At 36.5% G+C, this 26,896-nt stretch overlaps 1 protein-coding gene across 15 annotated transcripts in view; it reads right to left on the bottom strand.

Annotated features, from left to right (window-relative positions):
• The window catches only part of SLC4A10 (solute carrier family 4 member 10), a 381,685-nt gene that overhangs the window by 78,680 nt on the left and 276,109 nt on the right, over positions 1–26,896 (bottom strand). For all 15 annotated transcript variants that reach the window (XM_025404367.1, XM_025404368.1, XM_025404373.1 and 12 more), the window contains 5 exons: positions 12,848–12,994; positions 8,111–8,211; positions 4,943–5,117; positions 4,229–4,362; positions 3,236–3,481 (listed from right to left, as the gene is read on the bottom strand). In XM_025404367.1, coding sequence (XP_025260152.1) covers positions 3,236–3,481; positions 4,229–4,362; positions 4,943–5,117; positions 8,111–8,211; positions 12,848–12,994 — 803 coding nt within the window. The remainder of the gene's footprint in view (positions 1–3,235; positions 3,482–4,228; positions 4,363–4,942; positions 5,118–8,110; positions 8,212–12,847; positions 12,995–26,896) is intronic.

Here is a 26,896-nt window from a genome sequence, read left to right as displayed (position 1 = left end):
GTGAAGAACCAGTGCAATGAGGATATCTCGTCAGATCCCGTTTCCCATGAGACTGTCATTGTTTCCGTCACACACACCCATTTCAGGTGCCAGATGGCACTAAAACCTCATGTCCATCAGGATGAACCAGTCTTTCCATCCCTTCTATCTCCCTAAATTGGGTTGAGAAGGGCACTTGGGCAATGGAACACAGTCATCAGCACACATTCATGTTCAGCCTTGGAAGAATTAGGTTTTAGATGCCCACACTGATCAAAGTAAAACCTAAACATGCAGGATCACTTTTTAAAAAGCAGAGATGGAAATGTGGAGAAAGTCAGGACCTCTGTCATTCCTCTTTTGATCACCATGACAGGCGGGGATCATGGCCACATAAAGCTATTTTAGCTTTCAAATTACCCTCTGAGCATTTGTCTTACTTAACCCCTTGATCTCATCATTTTTTTTTGACTCTTGGGAGGTTGCAATCCCGTGTTTATCTACTCTTTCTCCATTTTTGCTGTCTCCCTTTCCTCAGTTTCTATTCTCCCATTTTTAAACATGCATAGTTCTTCTCTGTCACAAATTATCAATCTTATTATTTCATTGCCCTCTTCAAAAGGTATTCTGTTTCCCACTTTCTTTGACACCACCTGGCCTATGCAGCTTTCTCCATTTCCTTACCACCCACTTCCTTGTTAGTTTTTGCAAACTGACCTCCCATTCTGCCTCCTCTCCCACCCCAATACCAGTTTTTAAAGTTACCAAGTATCTCTTTTCAAATGCTTTTCCTTGTTCTGTTTGATATCCAACCCACTGTCCTCTCTAAAGACTTTGTGATACATTTCTTGTTCCTTGCCTTCTGTGACCTGACATTATCCATAGTTTCCTCTGATGCTTCTTTCTTATTTTATTTATTTATTTATTTATTTATTTATTTATTTATTTATTATTTTTTGCCTATTGGTTGCATTTTTCTCATTCTACTTTTAAGCTGTGAAAATTGTTCAGGGCTCAGACCTTGCTTTTGCAATCTTTTTCCTTTCTAGACCAAGGGATTTTAAAGTATGTTCCTCAGTCTGAAGTACCTGAGAAGCTATCACTAAGGTTCAAAGAACAGCTGACAGGGTAGGCAATGGGTGCCTTCCTACCACTTGAAACAGAATAGTTCTGATTTTACCTGTTTTATTTGTTTTACTTGGTTTCTTTTGGAGAGTTTATTTGTATTCATCAGTGTACTGAAAATTATATCAGTAATAAAACCTGGATTTCATTTCTTGTTTTACCACTATCTATATAACTTTACACAAATATTTTAAAGCATGAATGCATCTCTTGCATCTAGTCCTGTGAATGCCCTTTGTCTGAACTACTTTTCTGCCCTATTCCTTAGCACCTTCCTAACTTCTACTGCATTTTTTATTCTACGTTATTTCCTCCAGGAAGGCTTCTCTGAACCTCAAATCTGGGTTAGGTGCTCTCCTGATGTGGTGCTATAGCATTTTGTACCAACATTTTAATCTGGCACTCATTTCCTCATGCTGTCTATTTGTCTACATTCCCTACTCAACTGGAAGTTCACTGAGGACAGAATATTAATCACCATGGTTTTCCTAGCACCTAGTATAGTGCCTGGCATGTAGTAGATCTGAAAATCCAACCAGAGATAATTACATATCTCAGCAAGGATATCCAAATTCAGTGAGATTCTCTTTCAGATAAGGATAAATGAAAAGGCATGTATCAATGTTATCCCTGGTTTTGATCAAACTATCCTTCCCATTTCCTTGACAACTATGCTCAGTACCTTCTTAGCCCTGTTTACAACATTCTCACTATTTGCTTTTATTGGGAAAGTTATTTTATATTTCCACTTTGATTTTTTTTTTAAATTTATTTATTATTATTATACTTTAAGTTGTAGGGTACATGTGCATAACGTGCAGGTTTGTTACATATGTATACTTGTGCCATGTTGGTGTGCTGCACCCATCAACTCGTCATTTACATCAGGTATAACTCCCAATGCAATCCCTCCCCCCTCCCGCCTCCCCATGATAGGCCCCGGTGTGTGATGTTCCCCTTCCTGAGTCCAAGTGATCTCATTGTTCAGTTCCCACCTATGAGTGAGAACATGCGGTGTTTGGTTTTCTGTTCCTGTGATAGTTTGCTAAGAATGATGGTTTCCAGCTGCATCCATGTCCCTACAAAGGACACAAACTCATCCTTTGATTTTTCTTATTCAAAAATGGGGGTCAGTTGTTTAAAGTTATCTCTAAATATAAAATAAAAGTGAAAGTACTAAAACTCACATTATTTTCAACATTATATCATTACATCATTCTTAACAAAATTATAACATTGCACGATTTTGGTCTGACTTCAGCAATTTAAACTTCTTATAGTAAATAAAGATTAAAAAATATTAAAAGGGTTCAAGGCCATATCTATGCAGTTTATACGGAAATCATTGGTGGTTGATGCAGAGATGATAACTGTCTCCTAAAGAACATATTGCTTCAGATATTTGCAGTATAAAAAACTGTATATAAACACAACAAAAAATTATACGATTAAATAATGGGGCCATTTAATGGCCACATATAGTCTGCAGACAAAGCCTGAGAGACATTCCAGACTGTTGATATACCAAAACTAGAAGGAGCAACAGATCCAATCACATCTTTAATCCTGGACTGTAACATCACTTTCAACAAGCAATACCTGAGTATTTCCATCAAAAATGTCACACATGCCAAAACCAAAATTAAAATTTTCATTCAGTGACTTATGTTCTTACCACACTTCCAAACATCTAGTAAGATTTAGACCCAATAAGTTTATTTTACCTTATTGCTCTAAATTTGAAACCTTATATTTTCATTACTATGTTTCTTTGAATTATTGTAAATTAAAAAGACCCTGAAATAACACCAAATAGCATATATTTTGCTAAAGTAAAATTCGTGTATATTAAAATGGACTTGGTTCCTTATCTACTTATTTTAGAGAACACTAGACAAATAGAACTTTAAAAAGATACTCTTGGCAGAGATGGTATAATGATAATGCAAGTATCAGATGAGTGGCTGATTAAATAACTTTTAAAATCCTGTTCAACTCTGAGAGTCAGGATTTAGGTCATGAATCAACTTAAGGCACATTCTCTGCTGAGTAATTTCCTCATATTTCTTGTAACAATAGCAATATTTGTAAAAAGAAAAGCCTCAAAGCCAGCAGGGGAAATGGTACTTACGAGTATTGTGTCAGCAGTTCCAGATCATTATGCATGTTGATTGGATAAGCTTCACTGAGTTCAAACAACTTCTCCAGGGCCTCATAAATGAAAATGATGCAAATCAGGGAAGCAAAAGCTTCTTCAGTAAACCGAGTGATGTAGCAGACAAGGGAACTAGCATCAGTGGCCACAAGTATGATACACAGAGTTGCTGTCCAAAGTCCAATGCTAGCTCTTAAAGATAGGTATGACAGCCCATATTCTCTGGGAGGAGGAAAAGGAAAGAACAGTGAAAAGAAGGTCATTCAACAGCTTGCTATCATTTTAAGCAAATGAAAATAAACCTCATTCAGGAAGTGAAAGTAAATAAGCTTCACATCCTATGAGTATCTAAATTCAAGACTTTGTCTAAAGTCTTGTTTAAAGCAGGGGTCCTCAACCCCCTGTCTGTGGTCTGTTAGGAACGGGGTTGCACAGCAGGAGGTGAGTGGCAGGCGAGTGAGCATTACAGCCTGAGCTCCGCCTCCTGTCAGATCAGTGGCGACATTAGATTCTCATAGGAGCACAAGCCCTATTGTGAACTGTGCATGTGAGGGATCTAGGTTGTGTACTCCTTATGAGAATCTAATGCCTGATGATCTGAGGTAGAATAGCTTCATTCCAAAACCATCTCCCCCACCCAATTTATGGAAAAATTGTCTTCCATGAAACCAGTCCCTGGCACCAAAATGGTTAGGGACCACTGGTCTAAAGGGAACATCTAAAGGGACAAAATTAAAAGGGATTTTTCAGTGTTTATAACTGAGTCTTACTTTTTAAAAATATTACATAACAATATACATAAATCTTTTGCTTTTCCTCTGTTCCCATGATGAAGCAAAAATGATAAACTGAATCAAACCAGGCAATTCTGTCTCTATTAACAGACCTCCAAAAGTGATGTTGGGAGAAGTATAAATATAGTAAAGAGAAAAGGAAGAGGCTAAGGGCTGAAAAGTACATAACACTTACTTGCAAAATTTAAACAAAATCTTTTCAAACACCAAAACTGGTCCTGTACTGCCTAATATGGTAAGAGGCTGTCCACCAAAGAGAGAATAGGCTATCCCAGTCATGGATGCTCCAAAGAGAGATTCAATTGCACTCTGTGTAGAGATATAAATGGTTCAATTACCTAAGCTGTACAGGAAGCCATTGTAGCTAAGGAGAAGACATTTAAAATACACGGATATGTGCTTTCTCCTTTACCATGAAAAGCCTAGCAATCCTGGGCAACATGTGGGGTAGGATGATGACTAAAGGGGCTGACAGTAAGAAGAAAATGCATAGTAGCAAAGGTGGAGGTGTTCTTTTCACTTTCTTATCTCACATCTCTGTTGCCTTACAAAAGGTTTAAATGTATTCAGGATTAGCATCTGGACAGAAACATGGCCCAGATATATAGCAAATGGACCTCTTGTGAGACAAGAACTGAGCCTAAACCTAGCTTAGGATTGGGGGGCTGAGGGCAAGGCATCAGATGAGAACCTTTTGTAAGACCCAGAACTAGTCATTCTGAGACATTCCACCCCCAGATTACAAGTTCCACTAGCCATCCAGGAAATTCATATAAGGTTTATCTAGCAGACCATATCTCAAATCTCTCCAAAATTAAATGCTTACTTATCTAACTGAATCTTAAAAATGGATTATGTTTCAAAGTTCAGAGAAAAGCATGATACATACTATACGCCCTTCAGTTGCTTCTCCCAGCAGTCCTCCAAATGTGATGACAGGAGACATACACGCGCAGTAGAGAAACAGAAAAGATGCTAAGCACTGCAAGCTGAAAGCATCTCTGAAGTCACTCCAGAAGTATGGAGCTTTTCTTTTGATATCTAAAATAAGTCCCCCAAAAATCCTAAGACAGGGGGGGAAAACACAATAGTGAAACCCAAATATAAAAAAACACACAAGTCAAAATGCTCATTTGCTTTGTTGCCAGGTCACAGTATACGTTTTCCATCAGCAGAGGTGAGACCCACATAACCTGCTGCATTGTATTATAATGATCTACAGGGAGGCACTGCACAACTATGTTACTCAATTCCTAACCCAATATCGTGTCAACCACCAAAAATCCCAGGTTCTCTTAAACAAGGTTCAGAGCTGTTCACCAATCATAATCCAAATAATGAGATTCAAGGATTACTCTAATCTCTGTGCCATTTCTACGTCAACCTACTCCTCCTAAACTCAGGCCTACCACCCTCAATCATTGGCAGTATTTCTAAATGTTTAATTCCATTTAGCATAGCAGGGAGGGAGGGAGGGAGGGTTAGCTGGCTTTTCTATACTCCAGTAGTGAGCATCACCCTAGAGAGAAAAAGCAATGTTTAACCATAGCTCCAGTTACCTACTCTCTCAGCCAAAAAAACAAACAAACAAAAATTCCTCACTAGATATTGTTGCAGGAAGACATCTAAATGTCCTTTTGGATGGCAGCAATACTTAGTAGAGACAGACAGGTTCCGGAGCTGTTTTCATTTTTAGAAAACTAGGAGGGAGTCCTTAATAATAATCAAACTAGATAAATGTAATTTTGATCCACTATTGCGTTAACACATCCCAACATCTGTGATTCACAAGACAATAGTGACCTTACTTGGTATAAATTCATTTACTCCAAATATATCCAAAACCATATTGAAACACTTGAAAGATAATTTTTTTTGGGGAAAAGTATTAAACTGTGAAATGATGCTTTAAATTTGAGAGCTTTTAAAAAAATCTATTAGAAATGAGACCATTAATAAGTAGGTATTCTCATTTTATGGACATCTAATAACAATATGCAGACTTAACATTTGTCTACTGTAAGTTGTTTTGTTCCGTGGAATAATGATGTGATAGCAAAATGAATTAGACTATGAGTAAGTTCCTACGTGAAGGTTAATGTTAATGGTGAAAAAAACTTATGCTCCAATAAACTGCCAGCGTGCTGAGTATACTTGGATCACACAAAACTGTTACATTTTTCTTATTTATTTTATATATAGGAATATTCATTTGGCAGTCCTAGAATCACTTCAGAAAGGATTGTTCTTTTTAGAAAAAAATTCTGGTTAGAATTTGAAATAAAAGATGTACATATTATGAATAATTAAAATATTTTACCATGTAATTTCTCTGATCTGATTTATCTGTAATCGTTACATAATAATAACTATTCTACTATTACGCAGGTATAAGATCACTATATTTTCCTATGATTGGTTCCATCAGAGAGCTATGGAGTAGGAGAGGGTTGAGAAGAATGAAACTTCAATTGAATAAAAGGACATTTGAAACTCAGAGAAGCTTGCAGAGAACCTGTGAAATATTTGTACACATAAAGATCACCTTAGGCTTCTCTACCCATGTTTAGTAAAACATACACATATATATTTTTTTATTTTGGGGATCATTTCTGAATAATTTGTTAACTTATCAAAGTCACAATTCAAAACACATTTACTCTACCAGTCTATTTAGGCATTCATTTATGATTTATATCCCACCTAATCCCAAAAAGAATTTGAGGTGGTTATGAGCTCTTAATTAGTAATTAATATTTATAGTTTTGATAGCACTTTATATTAGACCATTGATTCTAATCAATTACTTATTAGAGCATACATTAGTCTGAATAGTTGTTATAGTACTGTGTATAAATGTGCTTTTAGCAGTAAAAATCTAAATCCGGAAGTGGGAGTTCATTACAGAGAACAGTGCAAGAGCAGCCCAGATGTACACCAGCAACTCCAGGAGAGCAGATGAGTAATGGATACTTCAAGTCATGTCAGCAACAGAATCTGTGGAAGAACTCTGGAGAAGCGAAGATACCGGATATTGGTGACCTGGGAGGATTTAGGAAGCAGTAAGGAAAAGTGAACTTCGAAAAAAATCTAAGCTATGTGGCATGTTACACCTGAGAAAGAGAAAAAAATACCACCAAAAATAAAAAGACAGCATTCAAAAGTATGAAAGCAAACAGAATGAGTAACAAAGGTTGCAGTGAAGGGAAAAGGAAAAAATTGTTTGAACCATCTCAAATTAGGTATCAAGCCTGAGGAAGACATTAAAGGACATTTCCTCAGAGACAACACATAGATAAATGGAAAGAACACAGAATTAAAATGCAGAGTGCTCAGGAACTGGAAAGTCAGCTTAGAGGACACATTGCAAGCAGTACAGAAAATGGCCTTGAGGGGAGGGGAGCACCAATCCTGCAAAGTCTTTGCAACTGCCTTTAATTACAATGGAGGCTATACACATATTCCCTAAAGAGAGACCCACCCAAGGGTTTCTGATTTTCTGCTCACACATTGCTTAGAGAGAGACAAGCTGTCAAAAAAAACCATAAAGCACCATTTTAAGAAATAAATTGAAGCTTTCATCTCTTCAAAGATGTGTGATTAGAAAATAAATCATATAGCTCTTTCAAATCACAGCCGTAAAAATAAAAAATACCATTATATACATCCTACTTGCATTTAATGAGATAGGGCCTACAAGACTGAGTTGTTGGTATTTAGTTTTATTTCTATCTTGAACTTGAAGCTTTCAATGGGTTCTTTTGGAAGGGTCAATTGACGGTTTTCCTTTTCATTCTAAGAATCTGGGAATGCATTTTATGCACAGCAAAATGAAAGACTAGGTAAAGTATAATGGAAGGGTGTCTCCACTGTTTTAGTTTAACAGTAATGACAATCATTAGCAACTTCAGAGAAATCAAACTAATTGGCATTTTCACCCTCAAAAAGCAGCTATTAAAAGTATAAAATAAATTAGATCCCAAAATAGCAATTCCTAACAGAGAAGAATGGTATGTCATTTGGTCGTTGAAGTCCCATAGAAGTGATTTTCACTAACCTTCCAGTTCTCTGGAGTTCAGGTCCACTATGCCCTCCGTGGGGCTCTGCTTCCCCATGAGCTGCTGTTCCATTTGGTACAGCAGGAATCTTCCTCTTCTCCTGTGGAGAGTTTCTTTGTTCGTGTGTTTTGTTTTATTTTAATTTCAGGTGTTAATTGTAAATAACAATAACAGTTCATTTTCCTTGAAGCAATATGCACAATAGCTGAGAACCTAGGCTCTGTACTTATTTGTTGCTTGACCTTTGGGAAGTTATTTAGCCTTTTAAAGTGTTAGTTTCTTCCTCTGTTTACTGGGGGTAACATCAGTATCTATCTTATAGTGTGGCTAAGAGAATTAAATGAGGTGATGGACACTTATTTATTCTTTCAACTAATACTGAGTGCCTAGTGTGTGCCATTCATTGTAATGAATGCTAGAGCTGCAAAGGTGGGCAAGAAAAAGCATCCTGTTAGTGAAAAGAGACAATAACCTTAAAATATCAGGTACAGATGGGAGCTATGAAGAAAAATGAAGTAAGGGAAGGGGAAAGAGAGAGATCAGGATGCGGGTAGGTTGGCGTGAGGAGGTGTTAAGTATGGTGGTGTTATACGCCTGGCATAGTTTAATTGTTCAAAGAACAGTAACCATCATTACTATTTTTAAAGTATATTTCCCTGTGTGATTCCAGCTAGTATCTTTCTACCCAGAAAATAGTTTACAATATGGGTCTCTTTAACTCATAGAGTGTCAAAGACGATTGTAAAAGGAGGCGTCTAATTTAACCAATGACAAATTAGTGGAGATTCAGGTAAGTATTGTTTTCCCAAAGGTCTATTCCATCCACTTTTGTTGGTGAATATGATTTTTTTAAAAATCAGAAATTTCTACCTAAAATCCTACCTATGGTGATCTTAGAGCACACCAATGTGTTCAAAAGCACTTCAAAGGATAATAGGAAAAATCTTAAGTGGTGAAATTATGATTTTTACTTGACCACCATTCCAAAATAGAATTAGTATAAACATGAAAAACAAAAGTGACTCATAAACTGATCTCACTTACCAGGAGACATCTAGGTAGAATGATACAGGTTTAACATATAAAAAAGGTTTTGAAAAATACACAATATAAGGAAGTTTATTGCTTAATATTTAACAATTTCCCCAGGTAAATAGATGGACGCAATAAGACTAAAGTTCAAAGATAAAAGAGAAGCATCTGTTAACTGATGAAGGAACTGTCTTTACAGGTACATAGGATACATTAATAAAGGGATTTAAGAGTTATCCTCAGTACCTACTTCCCAATCACCTAGGAAAACAATTCATAGCTTTCACAAGTCTCAGAAAGCAAGTATTATTATGTGGTCTTCTGGGAGAATACTACTGACTAGATAAATTAACTCTATTTTACAATGACAAAACTAACAGAAGGTGATGTTTTGGGAGCCAAGCAAGGAATGTATATTAAGGAAAAGGGAGTCATCAACTCTTAAATGCTGTTCATTGATAGGTTAGATAAAATGCAGGTTGAGAATTGACCATGGGACTTAGCATTGTGGAGATCATTGTTCACGTACATATTTTACTGAAGTAGTAGGGGCAAAAGCCTCTTGGAGTGAGTGTTAAAAGAGAATTGGAGGAGAGTAACTGGAGGCAAGTAGTGTAGAGAACTCTTCTGTGGCATTTTGTTGCAAAAGGGAATGAATGAGAGTGGCAGGCTGGGTAGTGGTATCAAGAGAGTTCTTTTATTTAAGATTGATAAATTTCATAGTATGTTGTATGCTAATAAAAGTGATAAAATACAGAAAAAAGGATTTGATGATATACAAGAGAAAGAGGAGAATTGGTAGAGTTGCGCTCTTGAGTAGATGTGAAGAGATAGGCTCTTTCTAGTGCACAAGTAGAAGGCTGACTTTGGCTAGTTCATCAATAGTAATGAACAGGAAGGCAGAGTATGTGCATGCAGATGCTGGCCGGTGGGTAGGTATGATGGTAGCAATCTATAGGAGTTCTTTTTTGATTGTTTCAAATTTCTTAGGGAAGTAAAAGGCACATCAGCATATGAGAGTGAGGGTCAGAAAGGATGTGCTGAAGGCTTGAGGAGAGAAGAAAAAGTGTGAATTAGTTATCAAGTGAGAATGATTGGACTAGGGCAGTGTAGTATGATGAACCTGCAACACGAAGGGCTCACTTAAGGTATGCGGTCATGAATTTATGTGAGACCAGTCAATGTAGTTACATGTTTTCCTTCAGCTTCAGCTTCATCAATGTGGTACAGAGTGAAGTGTTGGATTCTCACAGGGTTATGGTTTTGATAAGCAAGTACATGATATGAGGGAAGAGCAAATAAGTTGAGGGTACACAAAAGGGAGTGATTTTAATGACTGACACAAAGTTCTAATGAATATTTTCACAGTTATCCCTGGAGGTGACAGGTTAATCTTCTCTTAACTGAAAGGAAAAAAAGTATTTAAAATGCTGGGATTTGCACATTTCAAATGAATAAAAAAGATGGAAATTATCCCAATGGTAAAAATATTTGGGCCAGGCGCGGTGGCTCACGCCTGTAATCCCAGCACTTTGGGAGGCTGAGGTGGGCAGATCCCGAGGTCAGGAGATCAAGACCATCCTGGCTAACACGGTGAAACCCCGTTCTCTACTAAAAATACAAAAACTTAGCCGGGCGCGGTGGTGGGCGCCTGTAGTCCCAGCTACTCTGAGGCTGAGGCAGGAGAATGGCATGAACCCGGGAGGTGGAGCTTGCAGTGAGCCGAGATCGCGCCACTGCACTCCAGCCTGGGCGACAAAGCGAGACTCCAACTCAAAAAAAAAAAAAAAAAAAAAAAATTTGAATGAGTATGAGGTCAGAATGTTTAATACATATTAACTCATTTCACTCCATCTAATAGAAAACATAGCCTCATGCTATCTATTATTCAATTACAACATGCATTTTTAAAACATGAATGTTGAAAAGAAGCATAAAGCATATCTGAAATTCAAATTTGTTGTATAGAACTATGCTGTCTAATATGATAACCACAAACTGCATATGTCTATTTACATTTATGGTAATTAAAATGAAAAATTCTGTTCTTTAGTCACAGTAGCAACATTTCTAATGCTTACTAGTGGCCTGATTACTAGACAGCATAGATATAGAATATTTCCATTATTGCAGAAGACTGTTGGACAGTGCTGATATAGAGCATCAACAGAGAGGTTAAAACATTTGTTCAAGGTCATACATATATAGACAATTGCAGAACCCAAATGCCCTGATTCTTAATTCGATGTTCTTTTTACGACTGCCTCTCAATACCCAGAATCCAATAATTAATTCTGATTTTAAAGGGTGTCATAAAATCATAAACAATATTGGCCTCCCATCACTCAACTTGCCTCAAAAACATTATTGTTCACAAAGCTGTTTTCAAAAACACTTAACTTCATCTTTAATGTTTCAATAGCTAATTGGTGTTATAGTGAATTTTAAAGCCTCATTCTGAATGTGTTAATATTTTGCTGAATTTCTCCAAATAATATTAATTAAGGAGTTTCTACATATTCAGGAAGCATTATATTGCCTTTTCTAATATCATTAGTATAAAGATGTATTCTACAAGTACAGGAATGAGACAATCTATAACCCCTATAATTAATTATTAGGCAACTGTTTTTATTTTAGTAATAGATCAACTGAAATATGTGGTAGCAGTTACAGAATCACAAAATGGTAAGTTTTGAGAAAAGGAAATAGTCTTTAATAATTATGAAATGACTTCAAAATGAAAATATAAAAATGAGGTATCCATAGAGTTTCTTTAAACTGACAGTGAAATTGAGATACCCTTTTTAAGTACTCATGGTTGAGTGGTACAACTGCTCATTTGCCCACCTCTGGCAAAGCAGGAAAATTTCTAATTCCAGAGCTGGGTCAATTAGACCATCTGTCGCTTCCAATAGGGCAGCAGAGTCAGACCAGGCTGAACTCTGCAGGGCAAAGGCCAAAGGCAAGACTAAGTACGTAACAACTTGGGAGGGCTGTGGGAGGCAGATTCAGTAGGCATAGAGGTGGCAGTGTGAGGAGTGAGCTTAACAAACATTTGGTCATCATTCTTAATAGTCATGACTGCAATTTAAAAAGTGACCCTAGAAAATAGCAATGCTTTATATTTCTATCTTTCTGGATTGTATGATGGGTAAAATATCCATTATATGTTCATAAGCAAAATTTAAAAAATCTTTATATCATACATCCACACAAAAGCAATACAAATATAAGAATTACAATTTTAAAATCTTCCCAATATTTACTGTGATTAGCAGTAATAAATGTGGAGTTTTCTACATAATATGATTAAGTCATGTCTTTGAATTTTCCTAATGCTTGCCAATTTCAAAGTGATGTATCAAAACATAGAAGGACAGTAATGGGCTTTCTCTCAGGCTATATTTTATATTGTTATTACAATTTTAATCTTCCTCTTGTATAATACATGTTAAGTAGGAGCTAAAATCTTTCCAGGTATATAGCACTGTTTGATTAGTAGGTTGTCATCAAACTGCCAAGTTTCTCAGTAATGTGTGTTGGAGAGTATTAAGAAATATCTTGTAACTTCATGCCCCTTCTGCCTTCGAGGCTATCATTTAAATCATTTGAATCTTCTTGATGGATTATTGCTATTTTGAAACATGCATTTAAAAGACAAAAAATATTCAATTTCAAAGAATGTCTTCAAATATACATACCTGGGAAGGTACATTTTTGGGAGGCTCTATTCGGATGCTTGGATCCCATTCTCCAGGAGGGAGAACAGTAACCTGATCCAGAAACTCATCAATTCCTGATACCAAGTCATTACGATCTTTAGCTTTATAAGCCACATCATGAAATACCTTTAGAAGAAATAGAAATATTATTTACAGTTTAAAAATAATTATAAAATATTAATGTGTTCAGTGTTTTCAACACAGTTATCTCACATGTGATTATAACAATTTGAAGAAACAGACAGCTCTGACTCTAAAGAAGTTTATAATGTAAAATATTATAATTTATTTTACGGATCCATATAGGTAACTATTTTTCTTAAGATGTCAGATGAATGTTGAAATTTCTAGAGGGAAGGAGTAAGGGAAAGAAAAAGGAGGATGAAAGGAAGCTCATTAAACTAGAATTAGGCAAAAGTTATTTATGTATGGGAAAATCAGTTCCTGGAGGAAGCCTTTGCTTAAAAATAGAAATAAAACTTTGTAAAATGTGTTGGAAATTTCAGCAGTATTTATACCCTGGCATAAATAAATTAATTTAAAGGGTTAATTTTATTTCAATTTTGAAAATAATACTAAGGTTATAAATTAGTATTTTCTGGATATATAGTCATTCCTCAGTATCTTTGGGGGACTGGTTCCAGGATTCCCTGCAGATACCAAAAATCTATGGATACTTGAGTTCCTTATATAAAATGGAGCAGTATTTGCACATACCCTATGCATATCCTCCTGTATTTAGAGGGTCCTCAACTTTCTATAGTTTCTCTTACAATCTTTTGACTTTATGATGGTGCAAAAGTGACATGCATTGAGCAGGCTCCTCAACTTTCAGTGGGGTTAAGTCTGGATAAATCTATCACAAGATGAAAACATCATAAGTCAAAAACATAGTTTCCACTTATGATATTTTCAATGGGGGGACATAACCCCCCATTGAAAGTTGAGAAGCATCTGTACTTTAAATCATTTCTAGATTATTATAATATCTACACAATGTATATGCTATATAAATAGTTGTTATACTGTATAATTTTTATGCATATGGTTTTTATTGTAACATTGTTATTTTTTATTGTCCCCCCTGGAATATGTTTGATTTTTGTTTTTAGAGGCAGGGTCTTGCTCTGTCATGCAGGCTGGAATGCAGTGGCATAGTCATAGCTCACTACAGCCTTGAACTCCTAGGCTTAAGCTCCTGCTTAAGCTCCTAGCTTCTGAGTAGCTGGGACTACAGGTGTGTACCACAAAACCTGGCTAATTTTTAAAAAAAATTATTGTAGAGACAGGGTCTTGCTATGTTGCCTGGGCTGGTCTTGAACTCCTGGTCCCAAACCATCCTCCACCTTGACCTCCCAAAGTGCTGGGATTATAGGTGTAAGCTACTGTACCCTGACTTTTCAAATATTTTTGATTTGCAGTTAGTTAAGTTCAAGAGTGCAGACCCTGAAGATACAGAGGGCCAACTACATATTATATCTTTGCAGTACAGAAAGTGTATTTCCACACAAAGTATGAGTTACATTTCATACTTATCCCCTTCACCTCCCCTCCACACACATGTGCTGTGTTAGTCATTTAGGGTATTCACAGATATTCTAGGTTTTCTTCTAGACCACGTGGTAAGATTGTACATCTTTGCCTTCTTTGATATTTGGATTAGGTATATTCTACTTGGGTGTACATATGTCACTTTTGAATGGAAGTTATGAGTACCAATGTGTGATTTATCACATTGCTTTTTTTCTGGTTTAGTGACTGAGAAAACACAGGTACAGATAGAGCTTCTATAAGTGCAGGGAGCCTAAGTGATTATAATGAGCAGAGTCTCTCTCCTAGATCTTGATGAACATTTAGCATGATAGAAATAAACCCTTATTGTTTTAAGCCATTAATATTTTAGTTGGTTATTCCTGTAGCCTAACCTAATTTATCTTAACATATACAGGAATTATGTACTTAATATAGTAAGTGTGGAAAATAAAAGATAAAGAGAAAAAATTGATTTACACTGAACATAATGTAAATATTTCTGGAACTTTAAATTTCACTTGGGATGAAATGATACAAGTATTTGAGACTAGGGACTCCTATAGTATTCTTTATGCTGGCCTAAATTACAGTGACCAAATGTCCCCAAATTGCCAGGAAAATCCTGCTTTCAAATATTCTATTCTACTTTCAGACCATTTATTTCCATTTCTGGTTTGATACTCAGTATAAACTGCTAAGTAATAATGATCATTTTAGAAAGCTTTTTCTTGACTTTCCAACTAAGAACACTTCACAAAACATTATTGGTCTGATAAACAGACTTTGCTTAGGATAATACAAAAATATCAAACATCCATTAATGGTTTAGTTGTATTTTGAGAAGGAGATTTTTCAAATATTAAAAATACAGATTTCCATGCCACAAGCCTCTTCTAAAGATGGTTACATGGCCCTGAGACCTAACTGGAACACTTAAGAATTGCAAAAGTTCTTAGTCCTCAATGAGAGTTTAACAACTCTACTATTTTCCTGTTAGTAACAACTCTCTTGAAATCTTTCTTAATTTGATCACATTTAATTAGAAAACTGCTTTGGAAGATCACATGATCCTATACCCTGTTTTAGGTAGACAAATATCCAAATTCATCCAGGACAACAGATTTCCTATTATTTTAAAGCTCCCTAAAGGTATAGATGCCATAATTTGTATAATTTTAAATCATACATAGTATTTACTATTGTTTCCCTATCACCAATTTTATCAATAACCTAATTATTTTACATTCCTCTTCTACCTTTTCTTTGTCTAGTTAACCTAACAGTCTGATTTCAGTTGACCCCCTGACTTCCCTGATCCCCTTCTCAAACAAGATGATATGCTTTGTTAATAATCTTAACATCATCTCCTTCTTGATAGCTTTCACTGTAATTATAATTATTCATTATAATTAATTATTAATTATATAATTAGTTGTTCAATGCCTGTTTTTCTGATAAAACATGAGCTTTGAACGTTCACTCAGTAAATATTTATCAAACTATTTAAGTGCCAGTGATAGAGCAGTGAACAAAACCAAGAAAAATTCACCCCCTCATGGGGCTTACATTCTAAGGGGAGGGATGAGATGGAAAATAAACAATATAAATGAGTGTATATTTTGGTAGACGATGGAAAGTGTTATGGAGAAAAATGAAGCAGAAAAGGGGAATAAGGGTATGACTGGGGACTGTTGCAATTTTAAATAAGGTGATTAAGGAAGGTCTTAATGAGTAGACATTTCAGCAAGGACCTGAAGAAGGTAAGGATGCTTGCCCTATCATTATCAGGAACAAGAGCTTTCCAGGCAGACAGAATTACCAGTGTGGAGTATGCTTTGAGAAGCGGCAAGAGGGAAAGTAGCAGATGACGTCTAAGAGGCAAGGTGGGAGCATGCTTTAAAGTAGCAGATGACGTCTAAGAGGCAAGGTGGGAGCATGCTTTAAGAAGCGGCAAGAGGGAAAGTAGCAGATGACATCTAAGAGGCAAGGTGGAGGAGGTGGAAGGACATCTTGTAGGACTTTGTAGGTCATCATAAGAACTTAGACTTTTACTCTGAATGAGCTAGGAAGCCATTAGAAGGTCTTCAGCAGAAGAGGGATTGCTCTAGCTGTTGTGTTGAGAATAGGATGAAGTGGGGTAAGGGCAGAAAAAAAAAAGAGGCTATTGCAATAATAGAATAATAATGGTGACATGAACCCAGTGATGACAGTGGAAGCCAGGGAGTAACAGTGCAGAAAATGAGAACTACAGTGGTAAGATTCTGGATCTGTTGTGAAAGTCAACCCAGGAAGATTTGCTGATAGATTGGATTTGGGATGTGAAAGAACTAAAGCAGTCAAGGATGATTTCAGGGTTGTTCTATGAGGCCAGTGACCATGTCTTTAATTTCTACCACCTTATCTCTAATATATAGTAGGCAATAAGTATATACTAATCACAAAAAAACATGAAATAAGTACAATTATTATCATTCCCGGTTTAAGGATGAGGAAACTGAGGCAGAGAGAGTTCAGGTTATTTAACTTGTCCAAATTCATACCACCAAGAAATGCCTTTCCTTCTTCCCTCCCTGTTTCCATTCCTCTCCTCCTCTTCCTTGCTTCCTTTCATTTGCTTCTTCTTATAAGATAGGAGATTCTACATCATCTTTGTGAACAGATAGAAATGATATAGGAAGGAGGAAAAAACTTGTGATGAAGAAACCAGAACGAAAAATTAAGGAGAAAAGTTCTCAACAAGGAATTAGGAAGACATTCCAGCATATGAGGTTTTATTTCATTTTCTTTCAAGAATGTTTTTACTATTCTTGGATTTTCAGATATTTCTGATAGTTCTTTTGGATATTAGAATAAGCTTTTCAAGCTCCTCAGTAAATCTTGTTGGAATTTGGATTGGAATTGCACTGATTTCTCTCTCACCAGCACTGCTTGCCTACACTGTGGCAATCACCTCTGAAGTGGTCTCTCTGCTTTCATCCGTGCTCTTCCATGGTCTATTCTGAACACAGCAGCCAAGTGACAATTTTTCTTTTTTTTTTGGATGGAGTTTCACTCTCGTTGCCAGGCTGGAGTGCAGTGGTGCAATTTCGACTCACCACAACCTCCACCTTACAGGTTCAAGTGATTTTCCTGTCTCAGTCTCCTGAGAAACTGGGATTGCAGGCATGTGCCACCATGTCCGGCTAATTTTGTATTTTTAGTAGAGACGGGGTTTCTCCATGTTGGTCAGGCTGGTCTCTAACTCCCGACCTTGGGTGACCTGCCCACCTCAGCCTCCCAAAGTGCTGGGATTACAGGCATGAGCCACCGCGCCCAGCCGACATTGTTAAATGTAAGACAAATCATGTCAACTCTAATAAAAATCTTCTGTTTGCTTCCCAACTCACTCAATGTCCTTAGATGACCTACAAATACCCGGTACAGACTGACCCCCATCCGACAACCTCTCTGACCTCATCCCCTACTGCTCCCTCCATTTCTCACTTCAGCCCAGCCATGTTGTCCTCCTTGTTCCCCAGATGTTCCAGGCACACTCCTGTCCCAAAGCCCTTGCCCTTGTTTATCCTTTTGCTTGGAAAGCTCTTCCCTCAGGTAACTACATAGGTCGCTCTCTTTCTTCCTTTAGGATCTTTGTAAAATATCTCCTCAGTAAAATCTTCTCTGACCACTTTATTTTAACTTATAACTCTCCCCAGCCCACCTCTACCTCCCTTTTCTGCTTTCACGATTATTTTCTTCACAGCACTTATCACCACAGGCCATATATTTTACTTTTTATATGTTAGTCTGTCTTTTCACTAGACTACTGGTTTAATTTAAAAAAGAACATTTTTCAGTGCAAAAAGGCTGAAAATTCCAAAAAACAGAATGCCTCTTCTCCTCCAAAGGATCACAACTCCTTGCCAGCAAGGGAACAAAACTGGATGGAGAATGAGTTTGATGAATTGACAGAAGAAGGCTTCAGAAGGTGGTTAATAACAAACTTCTTCAAGCTAAAGGAGCATTTTCTAACCCAAGGCAAGGAAGCTAAGAACCTTGAAGAAAGGTTAGAGGAATTGCTAACTAAAATAACCAGCTAGAGAAGAACATAAATGACCTGATGGAGCTGAAAACCACAACACAAGAACTTTGTGAAGCATACACAAGTATCAATAGCTGAATCAAGCAAGCAGAACAAAGGATATTAGAGAGTGAAGATCTATTTAATAAAATAAAGCATGAAGACAAGATTAGAGAAAAAATAATGAAAAGGAAAGAACAATGCCTCTAAGAAATATGGGACCATGTGAAAAGACCAAACCTACATTTGACTGGTATACCTAAAAGTGGTGGGGAGAATAGGACCAAGTTGGAAAACATTCTTCAAGATATTATCCAGGAGAACTTCCCCAACTGAGCAAGGCAGGCCAATATTCAAATTCAGGAAATACAGAGAACACTACAAAGATACTCCTCGAGAAGAACAACCCCAAGACACAAAATCATCAGATTCACCAAGGTTGAAAAGAAGGGAAAAATATTAAGGGCAGCCAGAGAGAAAGGTTGGGTTAACAACAAAGGGAAACCCATCAGACTAACAGTGGATCTCTCTGTAGAAACCCTACATGACAGAAAAGAGTGGGGGCCAATATTCAACATTCTTAAAGAGAAGAAATTTCAGCCCAGACTTTCATATCCAGCCAAACTAAGTTCACAAGCAAAGGAGAAATAAAATCCTTTACATACAAACAAATGCTGAGAGATTTTGTCACCACCAGGCCTGCCTTATAAGAGCTCCTGAAGGAAGTCCTAAATATGGAAAGGAAAAACTGGTACCTTCCACTGAAAAATACAACAAATTGTAAAGACCATTGACACTATGAAGAAACTGCGGGTAATCAATTAATGGGCAAAATAACCAGCTAGCATCATAATGACAGGATCAAATTCACATATAACAATATTAACCTTAAATATAAATGGGCTAAATGCCCCAATTAAAGGACACAGACTAGCAAATTGGATTAAGAGTCAAGATCCATCAGTTTCTGTATTCAGGAGACCCATGTCATGGGCAAAGACACACACAGGCTCAAAATAAAGGGATGGAGGAACATTTACCAAGCAAATGGAAAGCAAAAAACAAACAGGGGTTACAATCCTAGTCTCCAATAAAACAGGCTTTAAACTGACAAAGATCAAAAAAGACAAAGAAGGACATTACTTAATGGTAAAGGGATCAATGCAACAAGAAGAGCTAACTATCCTAAATATATATGCACCCAATACAGGAGCACCCAGATTCATAAAGCAAGTTCTTAAAGAACTACAAAGAGTAATTTAGACTCCCACACAATAATAGTGGGAGACTTTAACACCCCACTCTCAATATTAGACAGATCAACGAGACAGAAAATCAACAAGAATATTCAGGACTGGAACTCAGCTCTGGATCAAGCAGACCTAATAGACATCTATAGAACTCTCCACCCCAAATCAACAGAATATACATTCTTCTTAGCACTACATCACACTTATTCTAAAATTGACCACATAATTGGAAGTAAAACACTCCTCAGCAAATGCAAAAGAACACAAATCCTAACAAACAGTCTCTCAGACCACAGTGCAATCAAATTAGAACTCAGGATTAAGAAACTCACTCAAAACCACATAACTACATGGAAACTGAACAACCGGCTCCTGAAATACTACTGGGTAAATAGCAAAATTGAGGCAGAAATAAATAAGTTCTTTGAAACCAATGAGAACAAAGACACAACATACCAGAATCTCTGGGACACAGCTGAAGCAGTGTTTAGAGGGAAATTTATAGCACCAAACGCCTACAGGAGAAAGCAGGAAAGATCTAAAATTGACACCCTAACATCACAGTTAAAAGAACTAGAGAAGCAAGAGCAAACAAATTCAAAAGCTAGCAGAAGACAAGAAATAACTAAGATCAGAGCAGAGCTAAAGAAGATACAGACACAAAAAACCCTTCAAAATATCAATGATTTCAAGAGTTGGTTTTTTGAAAAGATGAACAAAATAGATAGACTGCCAGCCAGACAATAAAGAAGAAAAGAGAGAAGAATCAAATAGACACAATAAAAAATGTGGGATCATCACTGATCCCACAGAAATACAAATTACCGTTAGAGAACACTACAAACACCTCTACACAAATAAACTAGAAAATCTAGAAGAAATGGGTAAATTCCTGGACACATACACCCTCCCAAGACTAAAGCAGGAAGAAGTTGAATCCCGGAAAAGGCCAATAACAAGTTCTGAAACTGAGGTAGTAATTAATAGCCTACCAACCAGAAAAAGCCCAGGACCAGATGGATTCATAGCCGAATTCTACCAGAGGTAAAAAGAGGAGCTGGTACTATTCCTTCTGAAACTATATCAAACAATAGAAAAAGAGGGACTCCTCTCTAACTCATTTCATGAGGCCAGCATCATCTTGATACCAAAATGTGGCAGAGACACAACAAAAAAAGAAAATTTCAGGCCAATATCCCTGATGAACATCGATGCAAAAATCCTCAATAAAATACTGGCAAACCAAATCCGGCAGCACATCAAAAAACTTATCCACCACAATCAAGTCCGGTTCATCCCTGGGATGCAAGGCTGGTTCAACACACAGAAATAAATAAATGTAATCCATCACATAAATTGAACCAATGACAAAAACCACATGATTATCCAATAGATGCAGAAAAGACCTTCAATAAAAACCAACACCCTTTCATGCTAAAAACTCTCAATAAACTAGGTATTGGTGGAACAGATCTCAAAATAATAAGTTATTTATGAGAAACCCACAGCCAATATCATACTGAATATGCTGGAAGCATTCCCTTTGAAAACTGGCATAAGACAAGGATGCCCTCTCTTACCACTCCTATTCAACATAGTATTGGAAGTTCTGGCCAGGGCAACCAGGCAAGAGAAGGAAATAAAGGGTATTCAAATAGGAAGAGAGGAAGTCAAATTGCCTCTGTTCACAGATGACATGATTGTATATTTAGAAAACCCCACAGTCTCAGTCCAAAATCTCCTTAAGCTGATAAGCAACTTCAGCAAAGTCTCAGGATAAAAAAATCAATGTGCAAAAATCACAAACATTCATATACACCAATAACAGACAGAGAGCCAAATCATGAGTGAACTCCCATTCACAATTGCTACAAAGAGAATAAAATACCTAGGAATCCAACTTACAAGGGACGTGAAGGACCTCTTCAAGGAGAACTACAAACCACTGCTCGAGGAAATAAGAGAGGACACAAACAAATGGAAAAATATTCCATGCTCATGAATAGTAAGAATCAATATCGTGAAAATGGCCTTATTGCCCAAAGTAGTTTATAGATTCAATACTATCCCCATCAAGCTACCATTGACTTTCTTCACAGAATTAGAAAAAACTACTTTAAATTTCATATAGAACCAAAAATAGAGCCCGTATAGCCATGACAATCCTAAGCAAAAAGAACAAAGCTGGAGGCATCACAGTACCTGACTTCAAACTATACTATGTGGAAAAACCACATGGCACTTGTATCAAAACCGATACGTAGACCAATGGAACAGAGGACCTCAGAAATAATGCCACTCATCTAAAACCATCTGATCTTTGACAAACCTGACAAATACAAGAAATGGGGAATGATTCCTATTTAATAAATGGTGATGGGAAAACTAGCTAGCCATATGCAGAAAACTGAAACTGGACTCCTTCCTTACACCTTATACAAAAATTAACTCAAAATGGATTAAAGACTTAAATATAAGACTGAAAGTCATAAAAACCCTAGAAGAAAATCTAGGCAATACCATTCAGGACACAGGCATGGGCAAAGACTTCATGACTAAAACACCAAAAGCAATGGCAACAAAAGCCAAAATTGACAAATGGGAGCTAATAACACTAAAGAATTCTGCACAGCAAAAGAAATATCAACAGAATGAACAGGCAACCTACAGAATGGGAAAAAATTTTTGCAATCTATTCATCTGACAAAGGGCTAATGTCCAGAATTTACAAAGAACTTCAACAAATTTACAAGAAAAAAACAACCCCAGCAAAAAGTGGGCAAAGGATATGAACAGAAATTTCTCAAAAGAAGACATTTGTGTGGCTAAAAAACAAGAAAAAAAGCTCATCATCACTGGTCATTAGAGAAATGCAAATCAAAACCACAATGAGATACCATCTCATGCCAGTTATAATGGCAATCATTAAAAAGTCAGGAAACAACAGATGCTGGAGAGGATGTGGAGAAATAGGAACACTTTTACACTGTTGGTGGGGGTGTAAATTAGTTCAACCACTGTGAAAGACAGTGTGGCAATTCCTCAAGGATCTAGAACCAGAAATATCATTTGACCCAGCAACCCCATTACTGGGTATATACCAAAATGATTATAAATCATTCTACTATAAAGATACTATACTATAAAGATACACTCTACTATAAAGATACTATCCTATAAAGATACATTCTACTATAAAGATATAAACATACTACTATGTATGTTTATTTCAGCAATATTCACAATAGCAAAGACTTGGAACCGAACCAAATGCTTATCAGTGACAGACTGAATAAAGAAAATATGGCACATATACACCATGGAATAGCATGCAGCCATAAAAAAGAATGAATTCATGTCCTTTGCAGGGACACGGATGAAGGTGGAAACCATCATTCTCAGCAAACTAACAAAGGAAAAGAAAACCAAACACCACATGTTCTCACTTATAAATGAGAGCTGAACAACGAGAACACACGGACACAGGAAGGGGAACATCACACACTGGGGCCTGTTCGGGGGTGGGAGTCTAGGGGAGGGATAGCATTAGGAGAAATACCTAATGTAGATGACGTGTTGATGGGTGCAGCAAACCACCATGGCATGTGTATACCTATGTCACACTATGTAACAAACCTGCACGTTCTGCACATGTATTCTAGAACTTAAAGTATATTAAAAAATTCAAAGAAAAAAAATTAAGATTGATGATGATTTGGGGGTTGAGACAGCAACCAAACAATTTTTTTCTTCCTGATTTTATCCTAAATACACTAGAAATTGTATAAAAATAAATTATTTCAATTAAAAAAGATCTCAGAGATTTAGTGTCAAAACGAAGCACACAACAAAATTTAGCAGTTCTTATGGGAAAAAAGAAAAATGCGATGTTCAATAATGTCATGAACATGTAATAACATTCTTAGTAAATGATAATTTTATTGAGAGCAATTCAAGTAGAATGGCAATGCCAAAGTCAGACTGCAATATGATAAGAAATGAATGAATCTAAAAATATTCAGAATCAAGTAGAGACTACTACTTCAAAACTCTCAAAATTCAGATTGAACCAACACTTCTTCAAAAGTATGTGCTGCAAAAGTATATGCTGTTCTAAGTAGTAAAGAATTTTTTTTACAGGATGGGGTAAACCTAGACCTCATTTCATGTGTATTTCTTCCAAGTAGCTACTATGTGTTCTGCATGTTTGCTGTCAGGATTCACTTAAGATCTAGAAGAGAGAGGAAACTGTTAGCTCAAATATCCAGAAAAAGAAAAACAAGCCTCTCTTAGTATTTTGTTTGTTTTTGTTTTCATTAAAATGTATTATTTATGCTAACATGTAATGGTTTTACTATTGTTATTTATATATTTATTTTGAGACAACGTCTGGCTCTATTGCCCAGGCTGGAGAGCAGTGGTGCCATCTCAGCTCACTGCAACCTCTGCCTCCCTGGCTCAAGTCATCCTCCCACCTCAGCCTCCCAATTAGCTGAGCAGCTGGGATTATATGCAGCTAATTTTTTTTGAATTTTTTTGTAGAGACAGGGTTTCACCATGCTGCCCAGGCTGGTCTCAAACTTGTGACATCAAGTGATCCACTCGCCTTAGGTTCTGAAAGTGCTGGGATTACAGGCGTGGGACACTGAACCTGCCCTATTGTTGTTTTTAAATGAATCCATAAACACATATTTTAAAAATTTCTCAGTTTTAAGTTCTCCTATGGTAAATACCAACATATCTATGTACACAAAAGCTCTGGAGTGCTTAATAATTTTTGAGAATGTGAAGGGATCAACACATTGGTAGCAGTGTTGGTAAGCATAATCATATGATTTATCTCTAGTAAAGCTCAACAGAAATGAAGAAAATAAATTATTGGCTTGATTCAAGATAGAATATTGGTATGATGACTAGAATATTCAGTATCTGATTCATGTTTTAAAAATTTATTGAACCCTGACTGAGGGTCAGACACTGTGATACGTCTAAAAACACAAAAGGAAGACAGTCTACCTACTAAGTGTTCAAAGTACAGAGAGGGGAAAAAATAGAACTTAGCTCAACGAATATTTATTTGAGCACCTGGCAAAATCAGGGCACAAAAGTGAATACTGAATGCTAAAATGGTAACTGTTCTCATGGAATTTATGTTTGATAATGCAATCCAATAAACTATTTTTTTAACCAAAGTAAATAATGAATCAACATATTAAATTCTATTCTTAATGAGTACAATTGTTCTTTTCCTTTTTCTTTTCTTTTTTTGAGACAGAGTCTCAAAAATCCCAGGCTGGAGTGCAGTGACGCAATCGTGGCTCACTGCCATTTCCACTTCCCAGGTTCAAGCGATTCTCCCCTCTCAGCCTCTCAAGTAACTGGGACTACAGGCATACGCCACCATACCCAGCTAATTTTTGTATTTTTAGTAGAGACGGGGTTTCACCATGTTGGCCAGGCTGATCTCAAATTCCTGACTTCAAGTGATCCATCCACCTTGGCGATCCCAAAGTGCTGGGATTACAGTTGTGAGCCATTACACCTGGCCTAGTACAATTATTCAATAGCCTTCAAAGCAATTAGATAAGCAGAATACTTGCTTTACCTGGGCTTTGAACAATACAAATCTGTTTTCTTTTTCAAAAAATATTTAAACAGTCTTTGATATTCAATCAATGTCCTGTTGTAACTACCATGTCCTATTAAAACTAACAGCTCTTATCTTTTAGAGTAGTTTTCTGGTTGAGTTTCTGCTTCTGTATCCTATAATGTACAAAGATTACCTAAGGCCATGCTCTAAAACTTTCAAAGGTAAATAATTGAAAAAATGTATTTTTTTAATCAGGTGACTGATGCTTATGCTCAAATTTCAGTCTTTATTATATGATTGATGCTTATTCTCAAATTAGGTAGCTCTCACTAATCAAATAAATAGATGGAAGCCCCTTCTCTGTTCTCATCCTAAATCTGAAATTTATAGAACATGGATATTTCCCTGTTCTGTGTTCACTTGATTAGTCAAGAAATCTTTAGAACTGACATCTTTCTGTTGAGAAAAATGCTGATTCCCAATTGGGGAAGTAGAGGATGAAGAGGAGAGAGATACACTGATGTACATGTACATTCCATGACACAGTAGGATCCTCTCTCACATTATCACATGTCTCATGCCCCACAGATATCTTAAAATAATGACCTAATTTCTTAGATGGGGAAACATTTTTTGTCTGAAATATAATAAAATATTAAACAAATGTATGTGAAAGTGATAATACTTAAATTGTAGAATACTAATACAAATCAATATGGAAATACTAAGAGCTTTTATACTGTGAGTGTTTTCTCAGAGAGAGTTCTGTTAAATCAGGTGTATGGCCCTCATTAACCTATTTTTTTCATTCTCCTGTATTTTTGCAAATTTTCCAAATAGAATACGTTATTCATTATAGTGGATTGGATAATTTCCTCCCAAAATATACATCAACCTGGAGCCTCAGAATGTGGCCTTATTTGAAATAAAGATTTTGGAGATGTAATTAAGGTAAGTATCTCAAGATGAAATTATTCTGAATTAGGATGGGCCCTAAATTCAACGATTTGGATGTATTTAGGATGGGCCCGAAATCAAATGACAAATAAATGTCTGTCTTCATAACAGAAAATAAGAAGACACACAGAGATAACTGAGAGAAAGCCATGTGAAGATGGAGACAGAGAACAAAGGTCTGTTGCCACAAGCCAGGGAAGACCAAGAGCCACCAGAATATGGAAGAGACAAGGAAGGATCCTCCCCTAGAGACTTCGAAGGGAGTGTGGCTCTGCTGACACCTTGACTTCAGACTTCTAGCCTCAAAAATATGAGAAAACAAACTACTGTCATTTTAAGCCACCCAATTTGTGGTAGTTTCTTATGGCAGTCATTGTAAACTAATACACTCATTAAGTTGGTTCCTTTTAAAAACTGAGGGAACAAAATGTTTTTCTTCTAGCTTTTGCTTTCCTATGTGTAAATATCAAAAACTAATTCATATAACACTGTAAAACATAATTTGGACAGATTGAAGAATTTATAATATTGAACCCCCTAAACAAGTTCAAATTTTAGCTATTGTAAACATAGAAAAAGTAATATATAATACTAATTGGCTCTTTTTACAGAATTTTCAAATATCTGCAGCCATGTAT

The sequence above is a fragment of the Theropithecus gelada genome, chromosome 12 (assembly GCF_003255815.1).
Source record: "Theropithecus gelada isolate Dixy chromosome 12, Tgel_1.0, whole genome shotgun sequence".
NCBI lineage: Eukaryota > Metazoa > Chordata > Mammalia > Primates > Cercopithecidae > Theropithecus > Theropithecus gelada.
This window is presented reverse-complemented; position numbering and strand designations above follow the sequence as displayed.